Raw genomic sequence first — 16,799 nt, 5'->3', positions numbered from 1 at the left:
AACTAAGTATAAAACACCACACTCCTCTTACGACCTCCATCTTGGTTGAGGCTTGCAAGAGAATGACTGGATATGGCAGTTAGGGGAGGAGCTATATAGCAGCTCTGTTGGGAAGGAGAATATCCCATAAGTAATGGATGATCCGTGGACTGGATACACTTAACAAGAGAAATATAGATATAGATATAGATATATATATATATATATATATATATATATATATAGATATATATAGATATGTCCAGCCCCATGCAGATATAAGCAATATGTATGCAATATAAGGATCCTCAGTAACACCCTCAGTGATACAGGTCTACTGCTTACCCCTTCCCTTACAGGGAAAAAATGTCAGCCAATTCTGATATAACAAGTCTCCTCAGAAATAAAAGACTGAACATACCTCAATGCTGCTTGTAGCATGACACCGTTCTCCACACTGAAGATTTCTCTTGCACTACCTTCAGAAGCTCTGTGGGAACCAAAATGGATCTTAGTTACAACTGCTAAGATCATCAACATCAGGGCAGAAATCTTCTTCCATATCTCCCTGAGGAAAATAGTACACACCGGTACCATTTAAAATAAAAAACTTCTTGATTGAAGAATCTAAAACTAACACCTCACTTTAGCTCTTCCTATTACTAAGACAGGCAAAGAGAATGACTGGGGGTGGAGGGAAGGGAGGAGCTATATATATATACAGCTCTGCTGTGGTGCTTTGCCACTTCCTGTTAGCAGGAGGTTAATATCCCACAAGTAAGGATGAAATCCGTGGACTCGTCATATCTTTGTAAAAGAAAGTACAAGCACTTAACTTCTACTAGAAGCGCCAAATAAAAGTGTTTCCCCCTAATATCGTTGCTGTTACTGCCTGCCCCCAATGGAGGCTACCCAGCAAAAAAAGGATGTCCCCAACCATTAATCATCGATGCAGCCCCATGAATTAGACAACGCGCCATGATGAAGTCAGAAGTCTTCATCTGCTGTCTATGCAGCCTTCTTAGCAGCCCCAGGTCTGACAGAAGCTATCATCATACTGACAGGGACCTGTGACACAAGGAAATCAGTGTAACTAACACAGTATGTCCAAAAGGGAGGAGAGCATAAATATACTGGAAAGAGACATGGGAACTTCCCTGCAACATCCAGAGCTAACATTTACCAAAACTCTACTAACAGAATGACATGGTTACTAGTAACTCCCCTGTCCTCTCTTGCAGGAAACAATCCATTGAGAACAATAAAAAACATAATTTATGTAAGAACTTACCTGATAAATTCATTTCTTTCATATTAGCAAGAGTCCATGAGCTAGTGACGTATGGGATATACATTCCTACCAGGAGGGGCAAAGTTTCCCAAACCTTAAAATGCCTATAAATACACCCCTCACCACACCCACAAATCAGTTTAACGAATAGCCAAGAAGTGGGGTGATAAGAAAAAAGTGCGAAAGCATAAAAAATAAGGAATTGGAATAATTGTGCTTAATACAAAAAAATCATAACCACCACAAAAAAGGGTGGGCCTCATGGACTCTTGCTAATATGAAAGAAATGAATTTATCAGGTAAGTTCTTACATAAATTATGTTTTCTTTCATGTAATTAGCAAGAGTCCATGAACTAGTGACGTATGGGATAATGACTACCCAAGATGTGGATCTTTCCACGCAAGAGTCACTAGAGAGGGAGGGATAAAATAAAGACAGCCAATTCCTGCTGAAAATAATCCACACCCAAAATAAAGTTTAAATGAAAACATAAGCAGAAGATTCAAACTGAAACAGCTGCCTGAAGTACTTTTCTACGAAAAACTGCTTCAGAAGAAGAAAACACATCAAAATGGTAGAATTTAGTAAAAGTATGCAAAGAAGATCAAGTTGCTGCTTTGCAAATCTGATCAACCGAAGCTTCATTCCTAAACGCCCAGGAAGTAGAAACTGACCTAGTAGAATGAGCTGTAATCCTTTGAGGCGGAGTTTTACCCGACTCAACATAGGCATGATGAATTAAAGATTTCAACCAAGATGCCAAAGAAATGGCAGAAGCTTTCTAGCACAAACTTACTTCACCACCTCCATAGGAGGCAAAGTTTGTAAAACTGATTTGTGGGTGTGGTGAGGGGTGTATTTATAGGCATTTTAAGGTTTGGGAAACTTTGCCCCTCCTGGTAGGAATGTATATCCCATACGTCACTAGCTCATGGACTCTTGCTAATTACATGAAAGAAAATGAGTTTTCAATAAAGTACCTCTCTCTGCCAAACCTCCATGAAACGAGGCAAAGAACTACTAAGAGGGTAGGGGAAGTGGGAGGGATATTATATGCTTTGTTTGGGGTGTTTTTGCCTCCTCCTGGTGGCCAGGTGAATATTTCTCATAGGCAATGAATGAATTAGTGTACTCTCAGTGCCATTAGAAAGAATAAAAGATCTTTAAAATACAATTTATTGTACTTATTTTTAAATCACAAGGAAATAAAACAATAGATAACACCAGCTTTTTATATGAATGAACATAGTAATGTCAATTTAAGTTTATTCCAACTTTTTATATCTAAACCTACCTTGATGTACCTTTGAAACTCTATCAGCGCTGACCTTGTTGCCCTTTCCTTTTGACAAGCAGTATTCAACCATGTCTCCCAGTTCAAGTTTATCCACATCACCGGAATACTCACTTCATAAAGTGTAGAATCAAAAAGATTTGGTCAAAGTTTCAAATTTTCATTGCGAAAGGGAAAAAAACAAAAATGTAGTATATCAAATCAAAGTTTATATGTTTCTTTAAGTCAACATTTAGTGAATAATTTAAAGGGATCGTCTAGTCAAAATTAAAATTTCATGATTTGGATAGAGCAGACAATTTTAAGCAACTTCCGTATTTACTCCTTTTAGCATTTTTTTCTTCGTTCTCTTGGTATCTTTATTTGAAAAGCAAGAATGTAAGCTTAGGAGCCAGCCAATTTTTAGTTCAGCACCTGGGTAGCGCTTGCTGATTGGTGGCTACATTTAGACAGCAAGCACTACCCAGGTGCTGAACCAAAAATTGGTCAGCTCCTAAGCTTAAATTCTTGCTTTTTCAAATAGATAGCAAGAGAACAAAGAAAAAAACAGAATTTATGCTTACCTGATAAATTACTTTCTCCAACGGTGTGTCCGGTCCACGGCGTCATCCTTACTTGTGGGATATTCTCTTCCCCAACAGGAAATGGCAAAGAGCCCAGCAAAGCTGGTCACATGATCCCTCCTAGGCTCCGCCTACCCCAGTCATTCGACCGACGTAAAGGAGGAATATGCATAGGAGAAATCATATGATACCGTGGTGACTGTAGTTAGAGAAAATAATTCATCAGACCTGACACACCGTTGGAGAAAGTAATTTATCAGGTAAGCATAAATTCTGTTTTCTCCAACATAGGTGTGTCCGGTCCACGGCGTCATCCTTACTTGTGGGAACCAATACCAAAGCTTTAGGACACGGATGATGGGAGGGAGCAAATCAGGTCACCTAGATGGAAGGCACCACGGCTTGCAAAACCTTTATCCCAAAAATAGCCTCAGAAGAAGCAAAAGTATCAAATTTGTCAAATTTGGTAAAAAAGTGTGCAGTGAAGACCAAGTCGCTGCCTTACACATCTGATCAACAGAAGCCTCGTTCTTGAAGGCCCATGTGGAAGCCACAGCCCTAGTGGAGTGAGCTGTGATTCTTTCAGGAGGCTGCCGTCCGGCAGTCTCATAAGCCAATCGGATGATGCTTTTAAGCCAAAAAGAGAGAGAGGTAGAAGTTGCTTTTTGACCTCTCCTTTTACCTGAATAAACAACAAACAAAGAAGATGTTTGTCTGAAATCCTTTGTAGCCTCTAAATAGAATTTTAGAGCACGAACTACATCCAAATTGTGTAACAAACGTTCCTTCTTTGAAACTGGATTCGGACACAAAGAAGGCACAACTATCTCCTGGTTAATATTTTTTTTAGAAACAACTTTCGGAAGAAAACCAGGTTTAGTACGCAAAACCACCTTATCTGCATGGAACACCAGATAAGGAGGAGAACACTGCAGAGCAGATAACTCTGAAACTCTTCTAGCAGAAGAAATTGCAACCAAAAACAAAACTTTCCAAGATAGTAACTTAATATCTACGGAATGTAAGGGTTCAAACGGAACCCCTTGAAGAACTGAAAGAACTAAATTGAGACTCCAAGGAGGAGTCAAAGGTTTGTAAACAGGCTTGATTCTAACCAGAGCCTGAACAAAAGCTTGAACATCTGGCACAGCCGCCAGCTTTTTGTGAAGTAAGACAGATAAAGCAGAAATCTGTCCCTTCAGAGAACTTGCAGATAATCCTTTCTCCAAACCTTCTTGTAGAAAGGATAGAATCTTAGGAATTTTTATCTTGTTCCATGGGAATCCTTTAGATTCACACCAACAGATATATTTTTTCCATATTTTATGGTAAATTTTCCTAGTTACAGGCTTTCTAGCCTGAATAAGAGTATCAATGACAGAATCTGAAAAACCACGCTTTGATAAAATCAAGCGTTCAATCTCCAAGCAGTCAGTTGGAGTGAAGCCAGATTCGGATGTTCGAATGGACCTTGAACAAGAAGGTCCTGTCTCAAAGGTAGCTTCCATGGTGGAGCCGATGACATATTCACCAGGTCTGCATACCAAGTCCTGCGTGGCCACGCAGGAGCTATCAAGATCACCGCCCTCTCCTGATTGATCCTGGCTACCAGCCTGGGAATGAGAGGAAACGGTGGGAATACATAGGCTAGGTTGAAGGTCCAAGGTGCTACTAGTGCATCTACTAGAGTCGCCTTGGGATCCCTGGATCTGGACCCGTAGCAAGGAACCTTGAAGTTCTGACGAGACGCCATCAGATCCATGTCTGGAATGCCCCATAACTGAGTTATTTGGGCAAAGATTTCCGGATGGAGTTCCCACTCCCCCGGATGGAAAGTCTGACGACTCAGAAAATCCGCTTCCCAATTTTCCACTCCTGGGATGTGGATTGCAGACAAGTGGCAGGAGTGATTCTCCGCCCATTGAATTATTTTGTTCACTTCTTCCATCGCCAGGGAACTCCTTGTTCCCCTATGATGGTTGATATATGCAACAGTCGTCATGTTGTCTGATTGAAACCTTATGAATTTGGCCTTTGCTAGTTGAGGCCAAGCTTTGAGAGCATTGAATATCGCTCTCAGTTCCAGAATGTTTATCGGGAGAAGAGATTCTTCCAGAGACCATAGACCCTGAGCTTTCAGGGGTTCCCAGACCGCGCCCCAGTCCACCAGACTGGCGTCGGTAGTGACAATGACCCACTCTGATCTGCGGAAGCTCATTCCCTGTGACAGGTTGTTCAGGGTCAGCCACCAACTGAGTGAATCTCTGGTTCTCTGATCTACTTGGATCGTCGGAGACAAGTCTGTATAATCCCCATTCCACTGTCTGAGCATGCACAGTTGTAATGGTCTTAGATGAATTCGTGCAAAAGGAACTATGTCCATTGCCGCAACCATCAAACCTATTACGTCCATGCACTGCGCTATGGAAGGAAGAAGAACAGAATGAAGTACTTGACAAGAGCTTAGAAGTTTTGATTTTCTGGCCTCTGTCAGAAAAATCTTCATTTCTAAGGAGTCTATTATTGTTCCCAAGAAGGGAACTCTTGTTGACGGGGACAGAGAACTTTTTTCTATGTTCACCTTCCACCCGTGAGATCTGAGAAAGGCTAGGACAATGTCCGTATGAGCCTTTGCTTTTGGCAGAGACGACGCTTGAATCAGTATGTCGTCCAAGTAAGGTACTACTGCAATGCCCCTTGGTCTTAGCACCGCTAGAAGGGACCCTAGTACCTTTGTGAAAATCCTTGGAGCAGTGGCTAATCCGAATGGAAGTGCCACAAACTGGTAATGCTTGTCCAGAAACGCAAACCTTAGGAACCGATGATGTTCCTTGTGGATAGGAATATGTAGATACGCATCCTTTAAATCCACCGTGGTCATGAATTGACCTTCCTGGATGGTAGGAAGAATTGTTCGAATGGTTTCCATTTTGAACGATGGAACCCTGAGAAATTTGTTTAGAATCTTGAGATCTAAAATTGGTCTGAATGTTCCCTCTTTTTTGGGAACTATGAACAGATTGGAGTAAAACCCCATCCCGTGTTCTCCTAATGGAACAGGATGAATCACTCCCATTCTTAACAGGTCTTCTACACAATGTAAGAATGCCTGTCTTTATTTGGTCTGAAGATAATTGAGACCTGTGGAACCTTCCCCTTGGGGGTAGTTCCTTAAATTCCAGGAGATAACCTTGAGAAACTATTTCTAGCGCCCAAGGATCCTGAACATCTCTTGCCCAAGCCTGAGCAAAGAGAGAGAGTCTGCCCCCCACCAGATCCGGTCCCGGATCGGGGGCCAATACTTCATGCTGTTTTAGTAGCAGTGGCAGGTTTCTTGGCCTGCTTACCCTTGTTCCAGCCTTGCATTGGTCTCCAGGCTGGTTTGGTTTGAGAACTATTACCCTCTTGCTTAGAGGGTGTAGAATTTGAGGCTGGTCCGTTTCTGCGAAAGGGACGAAAATTTGGCTTATTTTTAGCCCTAAAAGACCTATCCTGAGGAAGGGCGTGGCCCTTTCCCCCAGTGATGTCTGAAATAATCTCTTTCAAGTCAGGGCCAAATAGCGTTTTACCTTTGAAAGGGATGTTAAGCAATTTGTTCTTGGAGGACACATCCGCTGACCAAGACTTTAGCCAAAGCGCTCTGCGCGCCACAATTGCAAAACCTGAATTTTTCGCCGCTAATCTAGCTAATTGCAAAGTGGCGTCTAAGATAAAAGAGTTAGCCAATTAAAGTGCTTGAACTCTGTCCATAACCTCCTCATATGAAGAGTCTTTATTGAGCGACTTTTCTAGTTCTTCGAACCAGAAACACGCTGCCGTAGTGACAGGAACAATGCATGAAATTGGTTGTAGAAGGTAACCTTGCTGAACAAACATCTTTTTAAGCAAACCCTCTAATTTTTTATCCATAGGATCTTTGAAAGCACAACTATCTTCTATAGGGATAGTAGTGCGTTTGTTTAGAGTAGAAACCGCCCCCTCGACCTTGGGGACTGTCTGCCATAAGTCCTTTCTAGGGTCGACCATAGGAAATAACTTTTTAAATATAGGGGGAGGAACAAAAGGTATGCCGGGCCTTTCCCATTCCTTATTTACAATGTCCGCCACCCGCTTGGGTATAGGAAAAGCATCGGGGGGCACCGGGACCTCTAGGAACTTGTCCATCTTACATAATTTCTCTGGAATGACCAAATTGTCACAATCATCCAGAGTAGATAACACCTCCTTAAGCAGAGCGCGGAGATGTTCCAATTTAAATTTAAAAATAATAACATCAGGTTCAGCTTGTTGAGAAATTTTTCCTGAATCTGAAATTTCTCCCTCAGACAAAACCTCCCTGCTGGCCCCTTCAGATTGGCGTGAGGGTACATTAGAACCATTATCATCAGCGTCCTCATGCTCTTCAGTATCTAAAACAGAGCAATCGCGCTTTCTCTGATAAGTAGGCATTTTGGACAAAATGTTTTTAATAGAATTATCCATTACAGCCGTTAATTGTTGCATAGTAAGAAGGATTGGCGCACTAGATGTACTAGGGGCCTCTTGTGTGGGCAAGACTGGTGTAGACATAGAAGGGGATGATGCAGTACCATGCGCTTACTCCCCTCGCTTGAGGAATCATTTTGGGCAACATCATTATCAGTGGCATCATTGTCCCTACTTTGTCCGGACACTAAGTCACATTCATCACATATATTTAAATGGGGAGGAACCTTGGCTTCCAAACATACAGAACATAGTCTATCTGATGGTTCAGACATGTTAACAGGCATAAACTTGATAACAAAGCACAAAAAACGTTTTAAAATAAAACCGTTACTGTCACTTTAAATTTTAAACTGAACACACTTTATTACTGAATATGCGAAAAAGTATGAAGGAATTGTTCAAAATTCACCAAAATGTCACCACAGTGTCTTAAAGCCTTAAAAGTATTGCACACCAAATTTGAAAGCTTTAACTCTTAAAATAACGGAACCGGAGCCGTTTTTACATTTAACCCCTATACAGTCCCTGGTATCAGCTTTGCTGAGACCCAACCAAGCCCAGAGGGGAATACGATACCAAATGACGCCTTCTATAAGCTTTTTCAGTGGTTCTTAGCTCCTCACACATGCATCTGCATGCCTTGCTTTCCAAAAACAACTGCGCATTAGTGGCGCGAAAATGAGGCTCTGCCTATGACTAGAAAAGGCCCCCAGTGAAAAAGGTGTCCAATACAGTGCCTGCCGTTTTTTTTTTTTTTTTTAATACATCCCCAAGATTAAAAGAACTATTTATAGATAACATCCATTAAATATACTCATAATGTAATCGTTTTAGCCCAGAAAAATGTCTACCAGTCTTTAAAGCCCTTGTGAAGCCCTTTATTCTTATACTAAACTAAGAAAATGGCTTACCGGTTCCCATAGGGAAAATGACAGCTTCCAGCATTACCAAGTCTTGTTAGAAATGTGTCATACCTCAAGCAGAAAAGTCTGCTCACTGCTTCCCCCAACTGAAGTTAATTCATCTCAACAGTCCTGTGTGGAAACAGCCATCGATTTTAGTAACGGTTGCTAAAATCATTTTCCTCTTACAAACAGAAATCTTCATCTCTTTTCTGTTTCAGAGTAAATAGTACATACCAGCACTATTTTAAAATAACAAACTCTTGATTGAAGAATAAAACTACATTTAAACACCAAAAAAACTCTTAGCCATCTCCGTGGAGATGTTGCCTGTGCAACGGCAAAGAGAATGACTGGGGTAGGCGGAGCCTAGGAGGGATCATGTGACCAGCTTTGCTGGGCTCTTTGCCATTTCCTGTTGGGGAAGAGAATATCCCACAAGTAAGGATGACGCCGTGGACCAGACACACCTATGTTGGAGAAATAGTAGCAGTAAATTAGAAAGCTGCTTAAAAATGCATGCTCCATCTAAATCATGAAAGTTTAATTTTGACTAGACTATCCCTTTAAGAATAAGTATTGCTTAAAATCATTTATCTTGCTAAAACATGTTATTGTTAGCCTACATGCTCGAAATAAAAACTGGTGACATGCTTTTTTAGGGAAATTTTTTTATTATATTGCGATGCTACCGGAGCAAAGAAGTCTACCAACAGGATATTATAATTCCATCAGACAGCATACTGAACAAAATTCTATTACATAGCTACTGTATAATAACCTTCTATAATGGCTACCTGTAATGAAAGAATATTTCTTTATCATGGTTTGCCGTTTCGATGAATCCAAAATTATCTTTCAGGGTGGCCACAAAACCAAAAAATCGTTTTGAGTTGGAGTTCCGACCAAGAACTTTCATTGAAACTGCGCTCTGTTGACCAGTTCTTTTGGCTTCGCAAATGCTAAACTCAACCTAGAAATAAAATACAGCATAAGTTTGCTTTAGATTTTATGCCAATATATAAACAAAACAAAAACACCACAAAAACGAGCCACTAATTAGTGGCATGTTAAAGTCCAAATGATTATTTAAAGGGACAAGAAAAAAAAATCATGATTCTGAAAAAAAATTACATTTTAAGAAGCTTTTCAATTCAATGTTACAACATTGGCTTTGTCGTCATGGTATTCTCTTAAAAAGCATACCCGAGTAGGCTCAGGAGCAGCAATATTGTACTGGGAGCTAGCTGGTGCACAGTGGCTATACACATGCCTTTTGTCATTGTCACACTAGACTTGTTCAGCTAGCTCTCAGCAAAGGTAAAAGTCAGCTCCAGAGCAACACTGCAGTAAGGTGTTAAACATATAGGGGTCAATTACAATAATTTACAAAAACAAAATTCCTTTAAAAAAACAAAACCAACAAACATTTACAGTATCTCACAAAAGCGAGTACACCCCTCACATTTTTGTAAATATTTTATTATATCTTTTCATGTGACAACACTGAAGAAATGACACTTTGCTACAATGTAAAGTAGTGAGTGTACAGCCTGTATGACAGTGTAAATTTGCTGTCCCCTCAAAATAACTCAACACAGCCATTAAAGTGAAGGTAAGCTTTGATGAACAAAAGCCAGTTTTTTAAAAAAAAAATACTATTAAATACAGGGGCACTTTCATTCATCAAAGTTTAGAAGGCAGGCGTTTTGATTAAAAACTTAACTTTGTTTTTTTCACAGCCAGAGCAGCTTCCCCCACCCGTAGATCCTCTCTTCACACATCATCAATGACTAATCCAGCTTCCTCCAATCACAGCATGGCCTCAGGCAATGACTACCCTGGGGGGGAAGTCATGATTGGAGGATGCTGGATAAGTCATTGATGACGTGTGAAGACAGGATCTCCGGGTGGGGGAAGCTGCTCTGGCTGTGCAAAGAAGAGGTAAGTTTTTAATCAAAACGGCTGCTTTGTAAACTTTGATGAATGAAAGTGCCCCTGTTTTTAACAGTATTTTTTAAAAACCGGGCTTTCATTCACCAAAGTTTACCATCACTTTAATGTCTAAACTGTTGGCAACAAAAGTGAGTACACCCCTAAGTGGAAATTTCCAAATTGGGCCCAAAGTGTCAATATTTTGTGTGGCCACCATTATTTTCCAGCACTGCCTTAAAGTGAATGTAAGTTTTGATGCAAAAGTGCCCGGTTTTTAAAAATTTGATAAAAAACAGGGGTACTTTAATTCATCAAAATTTGCATTTCACTTGTGAAAAAAACTAATTATGCTTAGCTGATAATTTTCTTTTCTTCCGTGGGAAAGAGTCCACAGCTGCATTCATTACTTATGGGAAATAAGAACCTGGCTACCAGTAGGCAAAGACCCACCAGCCAAAGGCTTAAATACTCCTTCCACTTCCCCTATCCCCCAGTCATTCAGCCGAGGAACAAGGAACAGTGGAAGATGCATCAGGTGAAAAAAGGTGCCAGAAGATATAAAAACATAATTTATGCTTACCTGATAAATTTCTCTTGTAGTGTATCCAGTCCACGGATCATCCATTACTTATGGGATATTAACTCCTCCCCAACAGGAAGTGCAAGAGGATTCACCCAGCAGAGCTGCTATATAGCTCCTCCCCTAACTGCCATTACCAGTCATTCGACCGAAAACATGCAGAGAAAGGAAAACCATAGGGTACAGTGGTGACTGTAGTTTAATGGAAAAATTACCTGCCTTAAAGTGACAGGGCGGGCCGTGGACTGAATACACTACAAGAGAAATAAATTTATCAGGTAAGCATAAATTATGTTTTCTCTTGTTAAGTGTATCCAGTCCACGGATCATCCATTACTTATGGGATACCAATACCAAAGCTAAAGTACACGGATGACGGGAGGGACAGGCAGGCTCTTTATACGGAAGGAACCACTGCCTGAAGAACCTTTCTCCCAAAAACAGCCTCCGAAGAAGCAAAAGTGTCAAATTTGTAAAATTTGGAAAAAGTATGAAGAGAAGACCAAGTTGCAGCCTTGCAAATCTGTTCAACAGAAGCCTCATTCTTAAAGTGGAAGCCACAGCTCTAGTAGAATGTGCTGTAATTCTTTCAGGAGGCTGCTGTTCAGCAGTCTCATAGGCTAACCGTATTATGCTACGAAGCCAAAAGGAGAGAGAGGTAGCCGAAGCTTTTTGACCTCTCCTCTGACCAGAATAAACGACAAACAGGGAAGACGTTTGTCGAAAATCCTTAGTTGCCTGTAGATAAAATTTCAGGGCACGGACTACATCTAGATTGTGTAGCAGACGTTCCTTTTTCGAAGAAGGATTAGGACACAAAGATGGAACCACAATCTCTTGATTGATATTCCTGTTAGTGACCACCTTAGGTAGGAACCCAGGTTTAGTACGCAGAACTACCTTGTCTGAATGAAAAATCAGATAAGGAGAATCACAATGTAAGGCAGATAACTCAGAGACTCTTCGAGCCGAGGAAATCGCCATTAAAAACAGAACTTTCCAAGATAACAACTTGATATCAATGGAATGAAGGGGTTCAAACGGAACCCCCTGTAAAACATTAAGAACTAAGTTCAAACTCCATGGTGGAGCAACAGTTTTAAACACAGGCTTGATCCTAGCTAAAGCCTGACAAAAAGCTTGAACGTCCGGAACTTCTGACAGACGTTTGTGTAAAAGAATGGACAGAGCTGAAATCTGTCCCTTTAAGGAACTAGCGGATAAACCCTTTTCTAAACCTTCTTGTAGAAAAGACAATATCCTCGGAATCCTAACCTTACTCCATGAGTAACTCTTGGATTCGCACCAATATAAGTATTTGCGCCATATCTTATGGTAAATCTTTCTGGTAACAGGCTTCCTAGCCTGTATTAAGGTATCAATAACTGACTCAGAAAAACCACGTTTTGATAAAATCAAGCGTTCAATTTCCAAGCAGTCAGCTTCAGAGAAGTTAGATTTTGATGTTTGAAGGGACCCTGGATCAGAAGGTCCTGTTTCAGAGGTAGCGACCAAGGTGGACAGGATGACATGTCCACTAGATCTGCATACCAAGTCCTGCGTGGCCATGCAGGCGTTATTAGAATCACTGATGCTCTCTCCTGTTTGATTCTGGCAATCAATCGAGGAAGCATCGGGAAGGGTGGAAACACATAAGCCATCCCGAAGGTCCAAGGTGCTGTCAAAGCATCTATCAGAACCGCTCCCAGATCCCTGGATCTGGACCCGTAACGAGGAAGCATGGCGTTCTGTCGAGACGCCATGAGATCTATCTCTGGTTTGCCCCAACGTCGAAGTATTTGGGCAAAGACCTCCGGATGAAGTTCCCACTCCCCCGGATGAAAAGTCTGACGACTTAAGAAATCCGCCTCCCAGTTCTCCACTCCCGGGATGTGGATTGCTGACAGGTGGCAAGAGTGAGACTCTGCCCAGCGAATTATCTTTGATACTTCCATCATTGCTAGGGAGCTTCTTGTCCCTCCCTGATGGTTGATGTAAGCTACAGTCGTGATGTTGTCCGACTGAAACCTGATGAACCCCCGAGTTGTTAACTGGGGCCAAGCCAGAAGGGCATTGAGAACTGCTCTCAATTCCAGAATGTTTATTGGTAGGAGACTCTCCTCCTGATTCCATTGTCCCTGAGCCTTCAGAGAATTCCAGACAGCGCCCCAACCTAGTAGGCTGGCGTCTGTTGTTACAATTGTCCAGTCCGGCCTGCTGAATGGCATCCCCCTGGACAGATGTGGCCGAGAAAGCCACCATAGAAGAGAATTTCTGGTCTCTTGATCCAGATTCAGAGTAGGGGACAAGTCTGAGTAATCCCCATTCCACTGACTTAGCATGCACAATTGCAGCGGTCTGAGATGTAGACGTGCAAAGGGTACTATGTCCATTGCTGCTACCATTAAGCCGATCACCTCCATGCATTGAGCTACTGACGGGTGTTGAATGGAATGAAGGACACGGCATGCATTTTGAAGCTTTGTTAACCTGTCTTCTGTCAGGTAAATCTTCATTTCTACAGAATCTATAAGAGTCCCCAAGAAGGGAACTCTTGTGAGTGGAAAGAGAGAACTCTTCTTTTCGTTCACCTTCCATCCATGCGACCTTAGAAATGCCAGTACTAACTCTGTATGAGACTTGGCAGTTTGAAAGCTTGAAGCTTGTATCAGAATGTCGTCTAGGTACGGAGCTACCGCAATTCCTCGCGGTCTTAGTACCGCCAGAAGAGCACCCAGAACCTTTGTGAAGATTCTCGGAGCCGTAGCCAATCCGAATGGAAGAGCTACAAACTGGTAATGCCTGTCTAGAAAGGCAAACCTTAGATACCGGTAATGATCTTTGTGAATCGGTATGTGAAGGTAAGCATCCTTTAAATCCACTGTGGTCATGTACTGACCCTTTTGGATCATGGGTAAAATTGTCCGAATAGTTTCCATTTTGAACGATGGAACTCTCTTAGGAATTTGTTTAGGATCTTTAAATCCAAGATTGGCCTGAAAGTTCCCTCTTTTTTGGGAACCACAAACAGATTTGAGTAAAACCCTTGTCCTTGTTCCGACCGCGGAACCGGATGGATCACTCCCATTAATAAAAGATCTTGTACGCAGCGTAGAAACGCCTCTTTCTTTATTTGGTTTGTTGACAACCTTGACAGATGAAATCTCCCTCTTGGGGGAGAGAATTTGAAGTCTAGAAGGTATCCCTGAGATATGATCTCTAACGCCCAGGGATCCTGGACATCTCTTGCCCAAGCCTGGGCGAAGAGAGAAAGTCTGCCCCCCACTAGATCCGTTCCCGGATCGGGGGCCCTCGATTCATGCTGTCTTAGGGGCAGCAGCAGGTTTCCTGGCCTGCTTGCCCTTGTTCCAGGACTGGTTAGGTCTCCAGCCTTGTCTGTAGCGAGCAACAGCTCCTTCCTGTTTTGGTGCAGAGGAAGTTGATGCTGCTCCTGCTTTGAAATTACGAAAGGAACGAAAATTAGACTGTCTAGCCTTAGGTTTGGCTCTGTCTTGAGGCAGGGCATGGCCTTTACCTCCTGTAATGTCAGCGATAATTTCTTTCAACCCGGGCCCGAATAAGGTCTGCCCTTTGAAAGGTATATTAAGCAATTTAGATTTAGAAGTAACGTCAGCTGACCAGGATTTTAGCCACAGTGCTCTGCGTGCCTGAATGGCGAATCCGGAATTCTTAGCCGTAAGTTTAAATGTACTACGGCATCTGAAATAAATGAGTTAGCTAACTTAAGGGCTTTAAGCTTGTGTGTAATCTCATCTAATGGAGCTGATTCAAGTGTCTCTTCCAGAGACTCAAACCAAAATGCTGCTGCAGCCGTGACAGGCGCAATGCATGCAAGAGGTTGCAATATAAAACCTTGTTGAACAAACATTTTCTTAAGGTAACCCTCTAACTTTTTATCCATTGGATCTGAAAAGGCACAGCTATCCTCCACCGGGATAGTGGTACGCTTAGCTAAAGTAGAAACTGCTCCCTCCACCTTAGGGACCGTTTGCCATTAGTCCCGTGTGGTGGCGTCTATTGGAAACATCTTTCTAAATATCGGAGGGGGTGAGAACGGCACACCGGGTCTATCCCACTCCTTAGTAACAATTTCAGTAAGTCTCTTAGGTATAGGAAAAATGTCAGTACTCGCCGGTACCGCAAAATATTTATCCAACCTACACATTTTCTCTGGTATTGCAACTGTGTTACAATCATTCAGAGCCGCTAACACCTCCCCTAGTAATACACGGAGGTTTTCCAGCTTAAATTTAAAATTTGAAATATCTGAATCCAGTTTGTTTGGATCAGAACCGTCACCCGCAGAATGAAGCTCTCCGTCCTCATGTTCTGCAAATTGTGACGCAGTGTCTGACATGGCCCTAATATTAACAGCGCACTCTGTTCTCACCCCAGAGTGATCACGCTTACCTCTTAGTTCTGGTAATTTAGCCAAAACTTCAGTCATAACAGTAGCCATATCCTGTAATGTGATTTGTAATGGCCGCCCAGATGTACTCGGCGCTACAATATCACGCACCTCCCGAGCGGGAGATGCAGGTACTGACACGTGAGGCGAGTTAGTCGGCATAACTCTCCCCTCGTTGTTTGGTGAAATATGTTCAATTTGTACAGATTGACTTTTATTTAAAGTAGCATCAATACAGTTAGTACATACATTTCTATTGGGCTCCACTTTGGCTTTAGCACATATAGCACAGATATCTTCCTCTGAATCAGACATGTTTAACACACTAGCAAATAAACTAGCAACTTGGAAATACTTTTCAAGTAATTTACTATAATATGAAAACGTACTGTGCCTATAAGAAGCACAGAAAAAGTTATGACAGTTGAAAATTAATAAACTGAAAAGTTATAGCATCAAATCTTTGTAAAAAACACAATTTTAGCAAAGGATTGCTCCCATTAGCAAAGGATAACTAACCCTGATAGCAGAAAAAAAAAATAAAAAAAAAAATACAGAAATAAACGTTTTTTTATCACAGTCAACTACAATCTCACAGCTCTGCTGTGAGTGATTACCTCCCTCAAAACAAGTTTTGAAGACCCCTGAGTTCTGTAGAGATGAACCGGATCATGCAGGGAAGACAATAAACTTCTGACTGAATTTTTTGATGCGTAGCAAAAGCACCAAAAACATAATTTATGTAAGAACTTACCTGATAAATTCATTTCTTTCATATTAACAAGAGTCCATGAGCTAGTGACGTATGGGATATACATTCCTACCAGGAGAGGCAAAGTTTCCCAAACCTTAAAATGCCTATAAATACACCCCTCACCACACCCACAAATCAGTTTAACGAATAGCCAAGAAGTGGGGTGATAAGAAAAAAAGTGCGAAGCATATAAAATAAGGAATTGGAATAATTGTGCTTTATACAAAAAAATCATAACCACCCCAAAAAAAGGGTGGGCCTCATGGACTCTTGTTAATATGAAAGAAATGAATTTATCAGGTAAGTTCTTACATAAATTATGTTTTCTTTCATGTAATTAACAAGAGTCCATGAGCTAGTGACGTATGGGATAATGACTACCCAAGATGTGGATCTTTCCACACAAGAGTCACTAGAGAGGGAGGGATAAAATAAAGACAGCCAATTCCTGCTGAAAATAATCCACACCCAAAATAAAGTTTAATGAAAAACCTAAGCAGAAGATTCAAACTGAAACCGCTGCCTGAAGAACTTTTCTACCAAAAATTGCTTCAGAAGAAGAAAATACATCAAAATGGTAGA

General features: G+C 41.4%; 1 protein-coding gene across 1 annotated transcript in view; it reads right to left on the bottom strand.

The window, feature by feature from the left end:
* CSDE1 (cold shock domain containing E1) overlaps nt 1-16,799 on the bottom strand; it is a 501,007-nt gene that overhangs the window by 139,541 nt on the left and 344,667 nt on the right. Inside the window, exons 15-16 of the mRNA XM_053705299.1 lie at nt 9,317-9,492; nt 2,567-2,679 (exon numbers count right to left, since the gene is read on the bottom strand). Of these exons, the coding sequence (XP_053561274.1) occupies nt 2,567-2,679; nt 9,317-9,492 (289 nt within the window). The remainder of the gene's footprint in view (nt 1-2,566; nt 2,680-9,316; nt 9,493-16,799) is intronic.

This window comes from Bombina bombina, chromosome 3 (assembly GCF_027579735.1).
Source record: "Bombina bombina isolate aBomBom1 chromosome 3, aBomBom1.pri, whole genome shotgun sequence".
Taxonomy (NCBI): Eukaryota; Metazoa; Chordata; class Amphibia; order Anura; family Bombinatoridae; genus Bombina; species Bombina bombina.
The sequence above is the reverse complement of the archived record's forward strand: the minus strand, read 5'-3'. Positions and strand labels throughout refer to the sequence as shown.